Here is a 15,342-nt window from a genome sequence, read left to right as displayed (position 1 = left end):
GTGCACTGGGGTGAATGGTAGAGGAGGCTGCCAACCCACCTTGAGCCAATAGTTTTAATCTTCTGCTGTAAGTGCAGCAAAGCACTAAAGCTCTGTGTCTTTGATCCTTAGTCTACTTGTATTAACTATTCATGTATACGTATGCACAGTCATGTGCATGTTCATGTACAGGAAAGGTTTGTCTTTATGGATCACGGTAATTTCAGGGATAAAGAAGCTGTTAGTTACTCACTTTACTAGCAGTAATAATGTACATGTTTCTACTCAAGGTATGATAACCCTTATTCATTCTATCAGGGCTGACCATTTGTCTATACATAGTTCTATTTCTCTTAAAAGAGACTCAAAAGAACTTGAAAGATGAATCCATGGTTTGTAAAGAGCTCTGATATGTACTTCTGTCTAGGTAGGGAATTGTGATCAAGTTTTCTCTTCTCTGATTTTCTCTTCATTCTCAGTCTTCTCCTTTGCAGATGTGCTGGTCAGCAAGCACACCTTCCTTTTGCTGGTCTTTGTGATGAGGGAAATTATATTCTGTAAGGAGATCTATAATATAAAAGACAAGGTTTATTAATTAATTTATATTTATTATTAATTTATTAATATCTCACAAGATTTGGATCCCTAGTTCCATGTCAGGGCACAGTGTTATGGAAGGGATGTACTTATAAATTACGCTTAATGCTTTGTCATTTACAGATACTGCAAACAGTCCTTTTAAAGTTTGGCTTCTAAAGCCCATAAGTACTCTCTTCTTGTAGAAATCCTGAAATTCAGGTTAAAAATCCAAAGAGTCAAGTGACTGTTACTATTTATTCTCTCAATGTGTTCAGAGGAAAATAAACAAGAAAGGAGATATTTCAGTCCTTTTTTTCATTGAAAGTCGTAGTTTATGGGATGTTAGAGTGACACCTGGTGGAAAACAGTGTTTGTTTAAGAAAAAATTCTGCACCATTTGAGTACTTCGTTTGAATATTGAGTTTAATATTACTATTTTATTAGCTAGCTATAAGGGGTAGAGCCCATTTGTGTGAGGCATGTGTGCACTACCCCTATGTGAGTGTGAAAAGGCTGACTGACAAGAATTATTCTCATCAGTAGCAGCCAAGCTTTCCAGTTACAATGGGCTCCTTATGCGTATTTGATAGTAACCAAATTTCCTTGTCTGAAAAGCCAAATACTGTTTTGTTATTATTATGGTGCTGTGGGCTTTTTCTTCAGACTTCAAGATGCACCTCCTTGATTACATTCCTCACCAGGTTCTTAACTTGGTGGAGTCACTGTCCCTGAAAGCATTCAAGAAACTCCTGGACATGGCATTTAGTGTTGTTATTATTATTATTATTATTATTATTATTATTATTATTATTATTATTATTACTGCTATGGTGGTGTGCAGTCAACGGCTGAACTGAGTGATCGTGGAAGTCTTTTCCAACTATAATGATTCTATGGTTCTGTGTTTCTCATCTCCCAATACTTCTCCCTATACATGCTGAAAAAACACCCTAGACATCCTAACAAGCAAATAGTTCCTTAAAAAAAGAACAATCAAAACCAAATTAAAAACCTATGTTGACTATTTAAATGCCATTGAAAGATTTTTTAGAAAAAGTTATAACTTAGGCATATTTTTTTACCTGCACTACACCTAATTTAGTAAGTTAAATCCATGCTAGCCAGCATTCTTAATCCTGATTGACCATGTACATCAGTTGTTGAACTCTGCCTGATTTTGACCCACATCAGCATAGCTTAAATAATATCCAGGAGCAATTTAAGATATAGTAAATCTCAGACCCGTTGCCCATAGGTATTTCACTCCTCTCTTGGATTATGAGAGATTTTTCAAGTGTGGATATGGGTTATCCCATGCCACTTGCTAGGGTACTGATGTGTACATTGAATTTAGTAGTATAGATGTACAAGACCTAGAGACCAAATCCCAAAGGTCCTAAATGTACTAACTATCCAAAGCCTAAGTTCTTTGCCTCAGAAAGAAATTGCAGCCTTCATCTGCCTGTCACCAGCTTCTACTTTATGTTGCTGGTCATGTGAGCTCTGATGAAACTTCTTCAGCCAAGATGAGCTGGATTAGCAGAGACCTACTATTTAAGCAGTCAGACTAAACTGGCTTATTTTGGCTGGATCTAAGGAGTTCCTTCTTGAGCAGCTTTGCTTATGGGCTGGAGTGGGGGCAGCATCCTTCTGGAGTGGAGAAGTGAGAAGCAAATTGGACAGCAATGCCCCCACACCCGCATAGCTGAAAGTAAATCTCACCCTAGATGAGCCTTACTCTCATTTGGAATTTCCCTTGAGTAGCGGTGAGGAGACTGAGATAATGCACAAGGAAAGCTCCCAAAGCTTTCCAGGACAACTGGAGGAAAAGGAAGGAACCTGGTCCTAAAAGCCTTCCCTTACTTGGACCACTTTGAGCGAAATATTTCCTGACATACATTGTCTGTCTCCAGCCTGTCTTTCCCTTTCCTCATGCCTTAGTGCATTTACTCCTTTCACTGCACGGACAGAACTACACAGGGGATTGTACTAGAGCCCACGTCAGAAAAAAACAGCATCAGATTAATGCCATCAAATTCACCTCTGCTGTTGCTGGATTAGTGTTAACCAGGTTCTTAGCCTGTTTTATTGCAGAAATGTTTCCTTGGCAATTGAATGGGGCTTGGAAAGGTATGGTGGAAAAACAGGTACCTTTCTAAGCAGCAATCACAGGATGTGCTAGCCTCAACTGATCATCAGAATGCTGTATTATTTATAAAGTAGCACATTTGATTTATAGTGAGTAATACACATGCACAAAATGGCATAACATTCGTATACATATATATATATATACATGTGTATGTAAGCTGATTTTCTACTGCAGAATTACTCTGTAGATACCTCTGCTGGTACAGCTCAGATGTGCCACAGACCAGGACCTGGATGTGTCTTAAGCTTGACTTTCCATGGACCTCTTTAACATGAATCTTCAACTTTATGTAAGACTCTTCACCACTGTTCAAATCAGACGCATGATTTATCTATCACCTTCATTTTTCTTCCATGATATGGATGCAAATTTATTTTGTTTTGTATGTACAAAATTGTGCCTCCTCATCTAGAGAACCCCTAGCAAATTGGCTCTGGTTAGTTTGTGTCTAGGTTGCATCTGAAGGCAGACACAGGTCTGTTCCACATGGAATTTTGGTGTGGAAATGGAACATTTGGAAATAGTCATCCAAAAAAAGTTTAATTAAAATTTTTGCCATGTCTGATATGACCAATGGTGTTCTAACAAAGTTATTCATCATCACCAACAAATTTTCTTAGTTGCATCCAGATAAAAATATTTAGAAATAGCTTAATCTAGTCAAAATTAACATTAGGCCATTTTTTTCCCACTGTTTCCCTGTTTCTGTGTGGCTTGGAGCACCTGATTAAAAGCACTGCACTTAGTTTCCTTTTTACGTTAATGATATTTGTGTAAGTAGACACACTGACTTTCATTGGTCAACCCTTTTGTTTCAGTGGCTTAATAAGAAACTATGAAATAGAGGTTGCGTAAGTTCAAGACAAGTGCTCCAGGAAGCTGGGAAGTTGTTGAAGGAGCAGAGTGTAAACAAGGATTCAAAAAGTATTTTAATGATCGGACATGCAGAAATGTCACAGTTGCATCTCTGTCACCTAGACTAAAAGGAGTTTGTATGGCCATGTCAAGGGAAGTGTCAGATTAATAGATGAAATTGTTTGAGTTATGAAGAACACTTGCCTGTGGGATTTCCTGCTAAGAAGTCCTGTTGTTTTTTACTGTCTATGGATTTCTGCAGTGTACTGTGCTTTCTCAAGGAATTGTCAGAACTTATGTACAAGTAACCTGGTAAGTTTTCAAAATCTTTTTGTTATAAATGCAAAGGCAATTTTGGGATAAAATCAAAGAGAAATTTATTAAAAAAACAATAATAAACAGAAACAGCGATAAAAACCCACAATAAAAAGAACAGCGCAGCGCTGGGTGGACAGGGGTCTACACCGGAGGTATAGGTTTCCCAAATCCACGTCTGAGCATCCTCAGGATTGGGGTTTTATAGGATTTTTAAGTCCTCAGGCCAAAATTCCAGGCAAGTTCCATTCACCAAGTGTCCTTGATTGTCCAGTGAATGGATTTCCTGACCTAGAATGATGACATTATTTTTGTGTCCGGCCAGAGTCTCCTCTCATGCAAAGGAGACTCTGTGTGTTGCAAAGTTAAGTTTTTCATGACAGGGTGGTGGAATCCGGGTTGGTGCCGATGAATATCTTGGCCGGGTTTCCTCCTTTGTTTTCCCTGATTGCTTTTTCGACACAGAGATGTTTGAGTCTGGCGAAGCTTTTCTTTTGGAACTTGTCTTTTTCGATTGATCAGTTTCTCTACCCACTGGAATCCGCAGGGCGTTGCTTGGATCCGGAGGTAGATAATTTCCCGAGCCAGTGTCATTGTTTTCCTGATGGTCCGTGTCCTGTGTGTTTGTTTGGGTTGATGGGCCGGTTTTGGTTAGTTATCTTGGGCGTTGCTGGTAATCAGCAACCCCTCGGCAGAAAGCCTCATCCCACTTGGGGGGGGAGGCTTTTCCATGCTTTATATTTTGTTTTGTTTCTACAAAACATATCTTTCTTATATACTCCGAATTTTTAATACAACCATAATTTATTACAGTCCCCCACCTAATAATTTATCACATTTAAAAATTCGTTATTTTACACTCTTTTTACAGAAAAGTATCCTTTTCTTATTCTTTTTTCCATCATCATTTTTTCTTTGTCTAATTGTCAATTTTGGTGGTCAGCATATGTTCGTTTTCAAATTTTTCTAAGGCCCTTAATGCCTTATTACTCTCTTTCTCTTCTTCTAAAACCAGTAATTTAGAAAGAAGGGCACTTTTATCTTGTGATTTTTCTGGATCTATTGGGAGGGCGGCAATTTGCATTCCTTGCACTACAGATTGTATTAGCCTAATCAGGCAAGGAATTAAACAAGGTAAAAAGATGATTCCGGCTATTGAACATCCTATAAAGAACACTAGCTTTTTCCACCAAGCCCCTTGACCGAAAATTTGGTCCCACCAAGAGGCTTGTAGAATAGAATTCCATTTTTGAACGGGCACATGTGCCACTTTCTTGATTTCTGCAGCTAGTCCCTTTATAGTTTCGCCATAATCATCTATTTCCATGCAACACTCCGATTCATTGAATCTCCCGCACACCCCTCCCTCCTCAGCTAGCAAGTAATCGAGGGCTAGTCTGTTCTGGTAAACAAAGGCCCTCATTTGAGAATGTTGCCTTGCTAGGAGTTCCAGGGCTTCTGAGGTGTGATTGGAAACTACCTCCATTACCGCTTGCAGTCGAATGAGCCGATTCAGAAGATAAATGGGGGTTCTATAACCCCAACTGCCATCATTCGCCCAGGTGGCCGGACCATAGTATTGTATGATTCTCTCGGCCGGCCATTCTTCCTCGTTCCATTTCTGGCTCCCTCCTGCTATCGGTAATATCTTTTTTAGATCCCTCTTTTGTCGAGCTAAAGTTTCAAAGAGGGGAGCCCCTAGGGATTTACTCTCATCTTTTGGTAGGGTGAAGAAAAACGGCCGAATTAGTCCCAGTGTGCATGACCCTTTCCACTTCCGAGGTAATTCACTGTATGCCTTTTTCCCGCATATCCAGTAAATTCCATCGGGAGCTTCCCAGTTTTTATTAGTTTTTGCCGGATCCTCCCAATAATCCCTCAGGCCTATGAAAACATGGAAGGGATTGGCCCCCGGTTTCTTGTTCCAACACAATCCAATAGTTTCTACCCATTCACAATTGTTTTCCCGATAGGAGATCCAATATCCTTCGGGCGATTCCGGGTGCCAGATTTTTGTTTTCTTTTCTGAGTTTACCGTGAGTGTATTCACACACGGAGTGTATCCTACCAAATCGGTAAACTCTTTTCCCTCCCGGCTAATGCAAAACGTTCCAATTATTCGGTCATCTATGACCCATCCCTCTGGCCTCCGGGTAGTTTTTGAGAATTTTAATTCTGTCCCTTTTAATATTTGTTCCGGGGTCAATCCCTCTCCTTTCCATGGCCACCTCTCTGCTGATTTTAAACCACCGCATATCCAGCAGTTGGATATACCTAATTCAGTGGCTATTTCCTGCATTAAGTCAACAAACAAGTTTTGGTTAGGGCTGGGTAATTTCCAATTATCGTATTGTTTCTCTAATAATTCATATTGTTCGCTGAGAGAGTTTAACCTCTCTTGCTCCAGCCTTTTCTTTTTATTTTCCATTTCTTTCCGTTTTAAATCTATAGCTATTTGCTTTATTTTACTCTCTGGATCCAATCCCTTTTCATCCTTTGAAAAGCAAAACACTGGGTCGAATTGAAGACACGAGTTCTCATCGTCTGACTTCAATAATTCCAAAATTATAGGTTCATTATTGAATGTCAGCCTTGTCTCGTGTTTTACATTTTTCCCTTCCCAGTACAGCTTTCCCCCCATCATGCACAGTTTTAAGCTTGCTTCATTGTAGCAGGTAGGGTTAACTCGGTGGTATGCCAAAAACGTCGAATGCTTCTTTCCCCCAATCCAGACAGTCTTATTACACTGTCCACAGACCTCGATTGGGGGAATTCCCTTTATTTCTCTTTTGTTTCGGAAGTGGGTCTCAGCAGCCCCTATTCCTTCCAAGTTCCGAATAGGTTTTTCCTCGATACTTACTCTCGAGTTTGAGCACCAGATTTTCCTTTCTGATTTACATAATTCAAACTGAGTGCCGTTTAACCAACAAATACCTGCCTGTAGTTCCGAAGGGCACTTGGTCATGAGCTCGCTTTCTGGGGCAGTCTGACACTGCTCACACTTCCCCTGGGGAGCCTCCCCTAGGGGGGCCTCGGCCTCTATTTTCTTGATCGAGTACATGACTAGGCTCAGGGACATCAGGATTCCCCACAATTGCATCCCTCTGCCATTCCCTCCGCCCGTACAAAAGTATACGGCGGGGATAACCATCTTCCCGGCAGCAAGGACTGTCTTCAGGGGCCCTTGATGTCCTGATGGCAAACCTCCGCTTGAAGGTTGCCCACCGAGAGGCTTTAACTGGTTCAAATCTACAAGGTACTTTTACGGTCCTTCGGCACTCAATTTCCAAGGGGTCTGCTTTGCAATCAAGCTGACCCCTTAATCCTTTTTGGTAAAACAGGAACCACTCCGGAGAGTCAAGTTCCAAAAGGCCCGCTCGAGTCGCAAGTATCAGGAATCGATTGGTCTGGTCTAGCTCTTTTTCGTAGCACCTAGTGCACAATCCCCTTGGTTTATAACCCCTTATGCAATGAGTTACCCAAATCTGCTTACAATAAGCGCACTTAAAATGTATAAACGGGAAACAATAACAATCGCGGATATTACAACTTATCTTCTCGCTATTGTTCATTTGTTGTGCCTTCGGAGCTTGATTTTCAAATCTCCTGGCGGGGTGGTGATCTTCCACTCGGGGGCTTGGCAATCCGGAACCTTCTTGGCCCGAGAAAAGTGTGTCCACCCTTTCTCGGCCGTTCGCACAGCAGTGTCCGTGGTCAGGAGAACGAGGAAGGGACCTTCCCAATGCGGACTGAGGGGAAGTTCCCTCCACACTTTAATCAATACTTTGTCGCCCGGCTGGATTTTGTGAACTGGAAATCCCAATGTTGTGCTCTGAGGAATCAATCCCTTTTTCCGGAGTTCCTGTAGATTTTTATTTATAGAAATGAGATAAGGTTGTAATTGCACATCCTCTATTTGAGGGTGTGCCACCGGCATCCCATGCCTATATGGCATTCCATATAGCATTTCAAAAGGGGATAAACCGGTTTCAGAATGAGGCATGGTCCGGATGTTTAACAAAGCTAAAGGAAGACATCGGATCCAAGTCATTTTTGTTTCGATTATTAATTTGGATAATTGCGACTTTAAGGTTTGATTCATCCTTTCCACCTGTCCCGAGCTTTGAGGGTGCCAGGGGGTGTGATATTGCCATCTGATTCCCAATGCCTCTGACAGTTGTTTGATGATTTTGGAAGTGAAGTGAGTCCCTTGATCAGAATCGATATGGTCTACTATCCCATATCTAGGAATTATTTCCTCTAGTAGAATTTTAGATACGGTTTGGGCCGTAGCCTTTGCTCTGGGAAATGCCTCGACCCAATGTGTCAGTTTATCCACTATCACTAATAAATATCTATTTCTCCCAATCTTTGGTAGTTCCGTGAAATCTACCTGGATTCTCTCGAATGGCCTATACGAAAGTGGCCGGCCACCCCAATTTGTTTGTTTTGAATTGGCACGATTTACTTTCTGGCATATCACGCACCCCTGTACCTCTTGCTTGGCAAGTTCAAAGATTCCTTTACATCCGAAAAATTTTAAAAATTGTTCAGCCAGTGCCCGGGTTCCCCAGTGGGTTTGTTCATGCAATCTCCTGAGTATTCCTCTCGCTATACTTTTTGGAACCAGCTCCCTCCCGTCTGGCAACCACCATTTATTTTCTTTAAAATATCCACCTACCTTCTGGAAATCTTCTTGCTCCTTCTCTGAAGGAAGCACGGACACTTCTGGGGTTTCTTTGGGACTGATCTCGGGAATACTTACCGCCAGTAACGCAGCTCGTTTCGCCTCTTTGTCCGCTAGATTGTTTCCCCTGGTGTGAAACCGCCACCCAGTTTGGTGTCCTTTTACATGGACTACTGATATCTCCTGGGGCTCCCTGATAGCTTCTAAGATTTGTTTAATTATTTCTCCATGTATTAATCTTTTTCCCTTGGTGTTTATTAAACCTCTTTCTTCCCATATTTTTCCAAAAGTATGCACTACCCCAAATGCATACTTCGAATCGGTGAAAATAGTTCCCCTTTTTCCCTTCAGGCCTTTGAGGGCTCTTAAGAGTGCAAACAGTTCACAGGCTTGAGCCGACCAACATGCTTGCAAAGGACCTGATTCTATGATTTGTTCGGTCTTACCATTTATGATGGCATAACCTGACTTTCTTTTTCCTTCTACCACTTTTGATGAACCATCAATAAACCATTTTTCTCCCCCCTCTAACTCTTGATCTTCCAGGTCTGGTCTTACCTTAGTTTGCAATTCCACTGCTTCAATGCAATTATGCAACAGCTCACCTGTTGGTTCCCCAAACAAAAACTGCGCCGGGTTTTGGACAGTAGTTGTCCTCAACTCGAGGCCCGGCGAACTAATTAGCATGGCTTCATATTTCAGAAGCCTCGAATCAGTTAGCCATTTCTCGGCTTTTTGTTGTAAGATATTTCTTACATCGTGTGGGGTGTAGACTGTCAAAGAGGCTCCAAAAGTTATCTTTTTTGCTTCCCCGACTAACAGAGCTACTGCAACAATTGCTTGCAAGCAAGTGGGCCACCCTCGACTGACTGGATCTAGGATTTTTGATAAAAATCCTATGGGCTTTTTCTTTTCTGCCCACTCCTGGGTCAGAACTCCTTGGGCTGTTTGTCCACTTACATCAACAAATAGCTGGAATTCTTTATTTGTGTCTGGCAAGGTTAGAACAGGAGCAGTTATAAGTGCAGTTTTCAATTCCTGAAACTTGCTTTCATCCTGTGTGGTCCATTTTACTCTATCTGTGTTTAATCTCTCATACAAAAATTTTACTTTTTCACTGTATCCTTCAATCCACTGTCTGCAATATCCCAGGAGCCCTAAAAATTGCCTGATTTGTCTTTTCGTTTTTGGGGCTGGGAGCACCAGAATCCCGGCCACTCTGTCAGGATCTAGCATCTTTTTCCCCTGAGAAATCCAATGTCCAAGATATTTTACCTCGGGCTCCGTGAACTGCAGTTTGGATTTTGATACTTTCAACCCCTTTTTCCCCAGAAAATTCAATAATGAAATTGTACTTTTTCTGACCTTTTCCTCCATGGTTCCAGCAATTAATAAATCATCTACATATTGTAAGAGCTTTGTCCCTTCTTCTGGAATGAATTCAGTAAGTAATTGTTCCAATGCCTGTCCAAATAAATTGGGTGATTCCACAAACCCCTGTGGGAGGACCGTCCACCTTAATTGTTGATTTCTGTTTGTGTCCGGATCCTCCCATTGAAAGGCAAAGAAGTTTCTACTCCCTTCATCCAAAGGACAAGTCCAAAATGCGTCTTTTAAATCAATTACACTGTACCATACATCCTCGGGTGAGAGTCTGTTAAGTAAAGTATAAGGATTTGCCACTACCGGAAACCTGGTTCGGGTTCTAGCATTTACTGCCCTGAGATCCTGCACCAGTCGGAAGCTCCCATCCGCTTTCTTCACTGCCAGGATGGGGGTGTTATGTTGAGACATGCAGGGTTCGAGGGTACCTCCTCTAAGGAGGTCATCAATTACTAGTTTCAGACCCCTTTTCCCTTCTATCGGGATGGGATATTGTTTTACCCTTATCGGGTCCTCTGGGTTTTCTATTTCAATTTTGATGGGGGTAATATCTAATTTCCCCACCTCCCCTTTTGAATGCCACACTTTGGGATCGATTTCCCTTTCATCTTTTGGACTCAAATGGAATATCTTTATTACTAATTCAGAATTCTTTACGACAATGTTTATACCCAATGAGACAATCATATCTCTTCCTAACAAATTGTAATCGGCTTCTTCTACTAATAACAAATTTCCTAGGCATATTTTATTTTCAGACTCTATTTCCACATTTTTAATTACAGAAACTTTGAAGGGATCTCCCTTCGCACCGATTACCACTACCTTTTCCTTACTTACCACGCATCCCCGTGGTAATTTTTGCAGGGTGCTTCTCTCAGCTCCCGTGTCAACCAAAAATTCTATTTCCTCGCGATGGGGACCTACTTTTAATTTTATCAAGGGCTCTTTAGCTGTTATCATCCCCATCTGAAAGAGCCCAAGACTTCCCTAATCTTCTTGAAATACCTTTTCATCTTTTATTTTCTGGTGGCAATTCCTTTGTATGTGTCCTACTTTCTTACAGTAAAAACATTCTGGGGGATCTCTCCGCGGGGCGGAGCCATTCTTCTGTGGCTCCTGCGGCTTTTTCGGCGCTGTTTTAAACTTGCCGTGTGTCTGTTCTTGTTTCTGAGCTTCTTTTACTGCGGCCACCAGTATTTTGGCCTGAAGTTTCTGTTTCTCGTCTTCTCTCCTCATGTAAATCTTTTGAGCTTCCCTCAGAAGCTCTTGGAGACCTTTCTCCTGCCACCCTTCAATCTTTTCCAATTTCTTTCTAATATCCTCCCATGATTTCGCCACGAACTGTGTTTTGAGTAACACTTCTCCTACCGGAGAACTAGGGTCCGTCCCAGAATAGATCTGCAGACTTCGCCGTAATCTTTCCAACCACTCGGTGGGGGATTCCTCTTTCCCCTGACATTCCCCAAACACCTTACTAATATTTTGGCCCCGGGGAACCGCTTCCCTTATTCCTTGCACAATTATATTCCTTAAATCATTCATGCTCCTTCTACCATCCTCTGTTTGGGCGTTCCAACTCGGGCTTACGCTCGGCCACTTTTGAGTGCCTGGCGTTCCCTGAGGGTTTCGCCGCTCCCACTCCCTGATACCAGCTTGTTTAATCATTTCTCTTTCCTCTTGACTAAACAGAGATCTCAAGATAGCCATGAGATCTTCATAGGTATAAATGCTACTGCCTAAAAATTCATCCAACCTTTCTGCCACTCCAAACGGATCATCCAACAATCTTCCCATCTCTTTCTTAAATGCCCGCACATCCCCTGAATTTAGGGGTACATTCACAAATCCAATCACTCCTGGAGCAGTAGGCACTTCCCTGAGAGGGAACATTCTGTGCCTACTCTCATTCTCTTCCCATTCCTCACTCATCTGTCTAGACTTAAACCGAGTCCTGCTTGCGGGGGGGGAATAGGGGTTTTTGAGAGTTTGTTCCTTTATTGCTGATGAAAAATCAGTTGCCGCTAGGTTATTATGAAGGATCCCCCTTTCCAAAGTTGGGGGATCTGGCTGGGGCAACGGGACGGGCAATGGGGGATACGGAGATCCCCTATTTTGCGCTACCATGGTTTCTTGGGAAACCGCGGCGGTCGCGGTTCCCACAGGAGGAGCCAGGGGAGGGGCCACCGGAACCACTGCTGGCGCCGGTTCCCCTGTTCGCGATGTGTGTGCTTCACTTGGTTGTGCCAGCTGGCTCGTGGGAGCTGATGGCACCACTTGGTCCACCACGGGAGACCCTGCCGGCCCGTGGTATGGAGGAGGTAAATGATCCAGGGGCTCCCAGGTTTCTGTTTTTGTTTCATCTTTTAGTTTGATCGGAAATAGTCCTACTCTGGCCTTTAGCCAGAGTCGGGCATATTCCGGTTCCTCGGAGTCCGAGGGAACCTTGCTCTCTACATACGAGAGTAACTCATTGCACGTCCACTTTTCAAATGTTCCTAATATTGGCCAAGTGAGATGGGGCCTCAGTTTCTGTCCCCCCCAAACCTCGGCACAATAGTAGATCATTTTTGCCTTGGACTTCTTTTTCCTTTCAGGGCAATTTTCCCACTCTTTTAACAACCAACCCAAAGGACTTTCTGGTGGGATGTCTAACAATTCCTTCGTTTCTATGGAAGGGTTTCTCGTGTCTACTGGCTTTTGCATTTTACTCTTTTTCTGTCCCATGGTGAAGGAAAAAAAACAAAAGTCTTACCTAGTATTCTGCGTTGTGTTTGTAGTTTGAGAGTCAAAAAGTCTGCTAATACTCACCTTCTCGGATTGCTGTTCCGGGGTTTTTCTTAGCGCTTTGATCTCTCCTCCGGACCTCTCCTGGGTCCTGATTGCTAGAAGAGTTTACTCTTTCCCGAGCTCTACTGGACGTCCTCTTCCTCTTCCAGCCCTTCGTGATCAGTCCCCCAGAGCACCCCTTTGGCCCCAGGCTTTACAAACGTGTAGAGAGAGTCCTCTCACCCCGACTCGCTTCCTCCGTGGCCGGCCAATTCCCTCGCGGGAGGATGGAACCGCGGCTTTGGAGTCCGCTCTCGCTCCGTGATCAGATCACGTCTCACACACGCTTGCCCAATCACTCCGCTCAACCTTGCAGTACTTACAGCAATTTTCCTGCGAGGATGTCTTCGTGCACAACTGACTTTTTATGAGCTACCAAGCCGCGGCTTCTCTTCCCGAGCTCTTCCTGGATCCGTATTTTCTCTTTTATTGTGGTTTTTACCTCAGCCTAAATTTGGTTCGGGTGTCGGAGTGAACTGCGGAGGTTCTCGGCTTCCCAGGCCGCTGAAATCAGCGGGGGTACCCCCCTGGATAGCGAGGTTCTCCTACAGTTTTTCCGATCCGAGTCACGGCACCAATCTGTTATAAATGCAAAGGCAATTTTGGGATAAAATCAAAGAGAAATTTATTAAAAAAACAATAATAAACAGAAACAGCGATAAAAACCCACAATAAAAAGAACAGCGCAGCGCTGGGTGGACAGGGGTCTACACCGGAGGTATAGGTTTCCCAAATCCACGTCTGAGCATCCTCAGGATTGGGGTTTTATAGGATTTTTAAGTCCTCAGGCCAAAATTCCAGGCAAGTTCCATTCACCAAGTGTCCTTGATTGTCCAGTGAATGGATTTCCTGACCTAGAATGATGACATTATTTTTGTGTCCGGCCAGAGTCTCCTCTCATGCAAAGGAGACTCTGTGTGTTGCAAAGTTAAGTTTTTCATGACAGGGTGGTGGAATCCGGGTTGGTGCCGATGAATATCTTGGCCGGGTTTCCTCCTTTGTTTTCCCTGATTGCTTTTTCGACACAGAGATGTTTGAGTCTGGCGAAGCTTTTCTTTTGGAACTTGTCTTTTTCGATTGATCAGTTTCTCTACCCACTGGAATCCGCAGGGCGTTGCTTGGATCCGGAGGTAGATAATTTCCCGAGCCAGTGTCATTGTTTTCCTGATGGTCCGTGTCCTGTGTGTTTGTTTGGGTTGATGGGCCGGTTTTGGTTAGTTATCTTGGGCGTTGCTGGTAATCAGCAACCCCTCGGCAGAAAGCCTCATCCCACTTGGGGGGGGAGGCTTTTCCATGCTTTATATTTTGTTTTGTTTCTACAAAACATATCTTTCTTATATACTCCGAATTTTTAATACAACCATAATTTATTACACTTTTTAAGTACAGATTGTTGTTAGCACTATAGGAACTTCGTATTATGTATCAAAATTACTCTACAGAATGTGCTTTGCTAAGAGCAGAATTTGAGAATTAATGTTTACCATTTGAATTTATGGAATCTGGTAAGGAACAAATCCCACTACTCTGACTCCATGCAATTACTATAAATGATAGACCCTTCCCAGACCCTGGAGGGTGGGGAAGATAAACTTTTATTCTTTCAGTTTATTCACTTATTCATTTCAGTCTAGTCCAGGGCTTTTGTTATATAATTGAGGAAAACTGTAAAGTCACAAGAAGTTTCCTTTCTGTGACACACACAGCCGTCCTGAAATTAGTTGCAGCTTAATTTTTAAGTTAGCTGGTTTTAATTGTGGCTAATTCTGTAAGTATTAAAATTAGTGATAAGATCCTTAGTTTTATACTTTCTTAATATTGCTTGGAATATTGTGCAAGACATTCTAAGAATGCAAGACAAAGATAAGCAAAACCTCTGAAATCTAGACAATTATTCTGCCTTCAGTAGTTGCCTCCATGTTTCTATTTGCCAGAAATGTTGATGTGTTTTAGAACACTGTGTATATTTGCTTTGTAAAAAGGACATTTTGTGCCTTGGTGCTAATTGTGGAAACCTGCTGCAGGGAACTATCACCTGATCTATTTTATTTCATATACTTGCCTGACAGTTCCTTTGAAACTATTTGGAGCTCTTGCATCAGTGAAAGAGTTAATTGCTTTCTGATGGAAGTTTATCATGCAATGATTACTTTAATGGGGATCCTTTGATTTGAGTTTAAATTAATTCAGAATAAGAAACAAGTTGCTCTTCCTTTCAGCTTTGAAAGACAGGGAAATCACATTTATGTTCAGTGAATGTATTGGTTCAGGTGTAAAAAATGTAATCTTTGAGTCTGAGAGTTGTAAATCTTATTTTTCTCCTCTGGTCTACTTGTGTTCGATTTTTTTTGGTGACAGCTTTGATCCTCACTATTGCCACGCTGTATGCAGTGTGCTGAAAATTTCTTCCCGAGAATTGTTTTATTAAGGCTGTTCTTACCTGGTTTCAGGTCAAAAACTTAAGAGCTGCTATTCAGCTTCTCTAAGGTTGTTGCATGCATCCTCAAATCATTTGCACTTCAGTGACAGTGATAGGTTTTACACACTCTGAATGATGTGAAAA

At 42.3% G+C, this 15,342-nt stretch overlaps 1 protein-coding gene across 1 annotated transcript in view; it reads left to right on the top strand.

Moving 5' to 3' along the window:
- Window positions 1–3,754: 3,754 nt before the first annotated feature.
- The window catches only part of ROS1 (ROS proto-oncogene 1, receptor tyrosine kinase), an 82,776-nt gene continuing 71,188 nt past the window's right edge, over window positions 3,755–15,342 (top strand). Inside the window, exon 1 of the mRNA XM_058835702.1 lies at window positions 3,755–3,877. Within this exon, the coding sequence (XP_058691685.1) occupies window positions 3,755–3,877 (123 nt within the window). The remainder of the gene's footprint in view (window positions 3,878–15,342) is intronic.

Source organism: Poecile atricapillus, chromosome 3, assembly GCF_030490865.1.
Source record: "Poecile atricapillus isolate bPoeAtr1 chromosome 3, bPoeAtr1.hap1, whole genome shotgun sequence".
Lineage (NCBI taxonomy): Eukaryota > Metazoa > Chordata > Aves > Passeriformes > Paridae > Poecile > Poecile atricapillus.
Note: the sequence above shows the minus strand (reverse complement) of the source record. Positions and strands in the feature narration are given on the sequence as shown.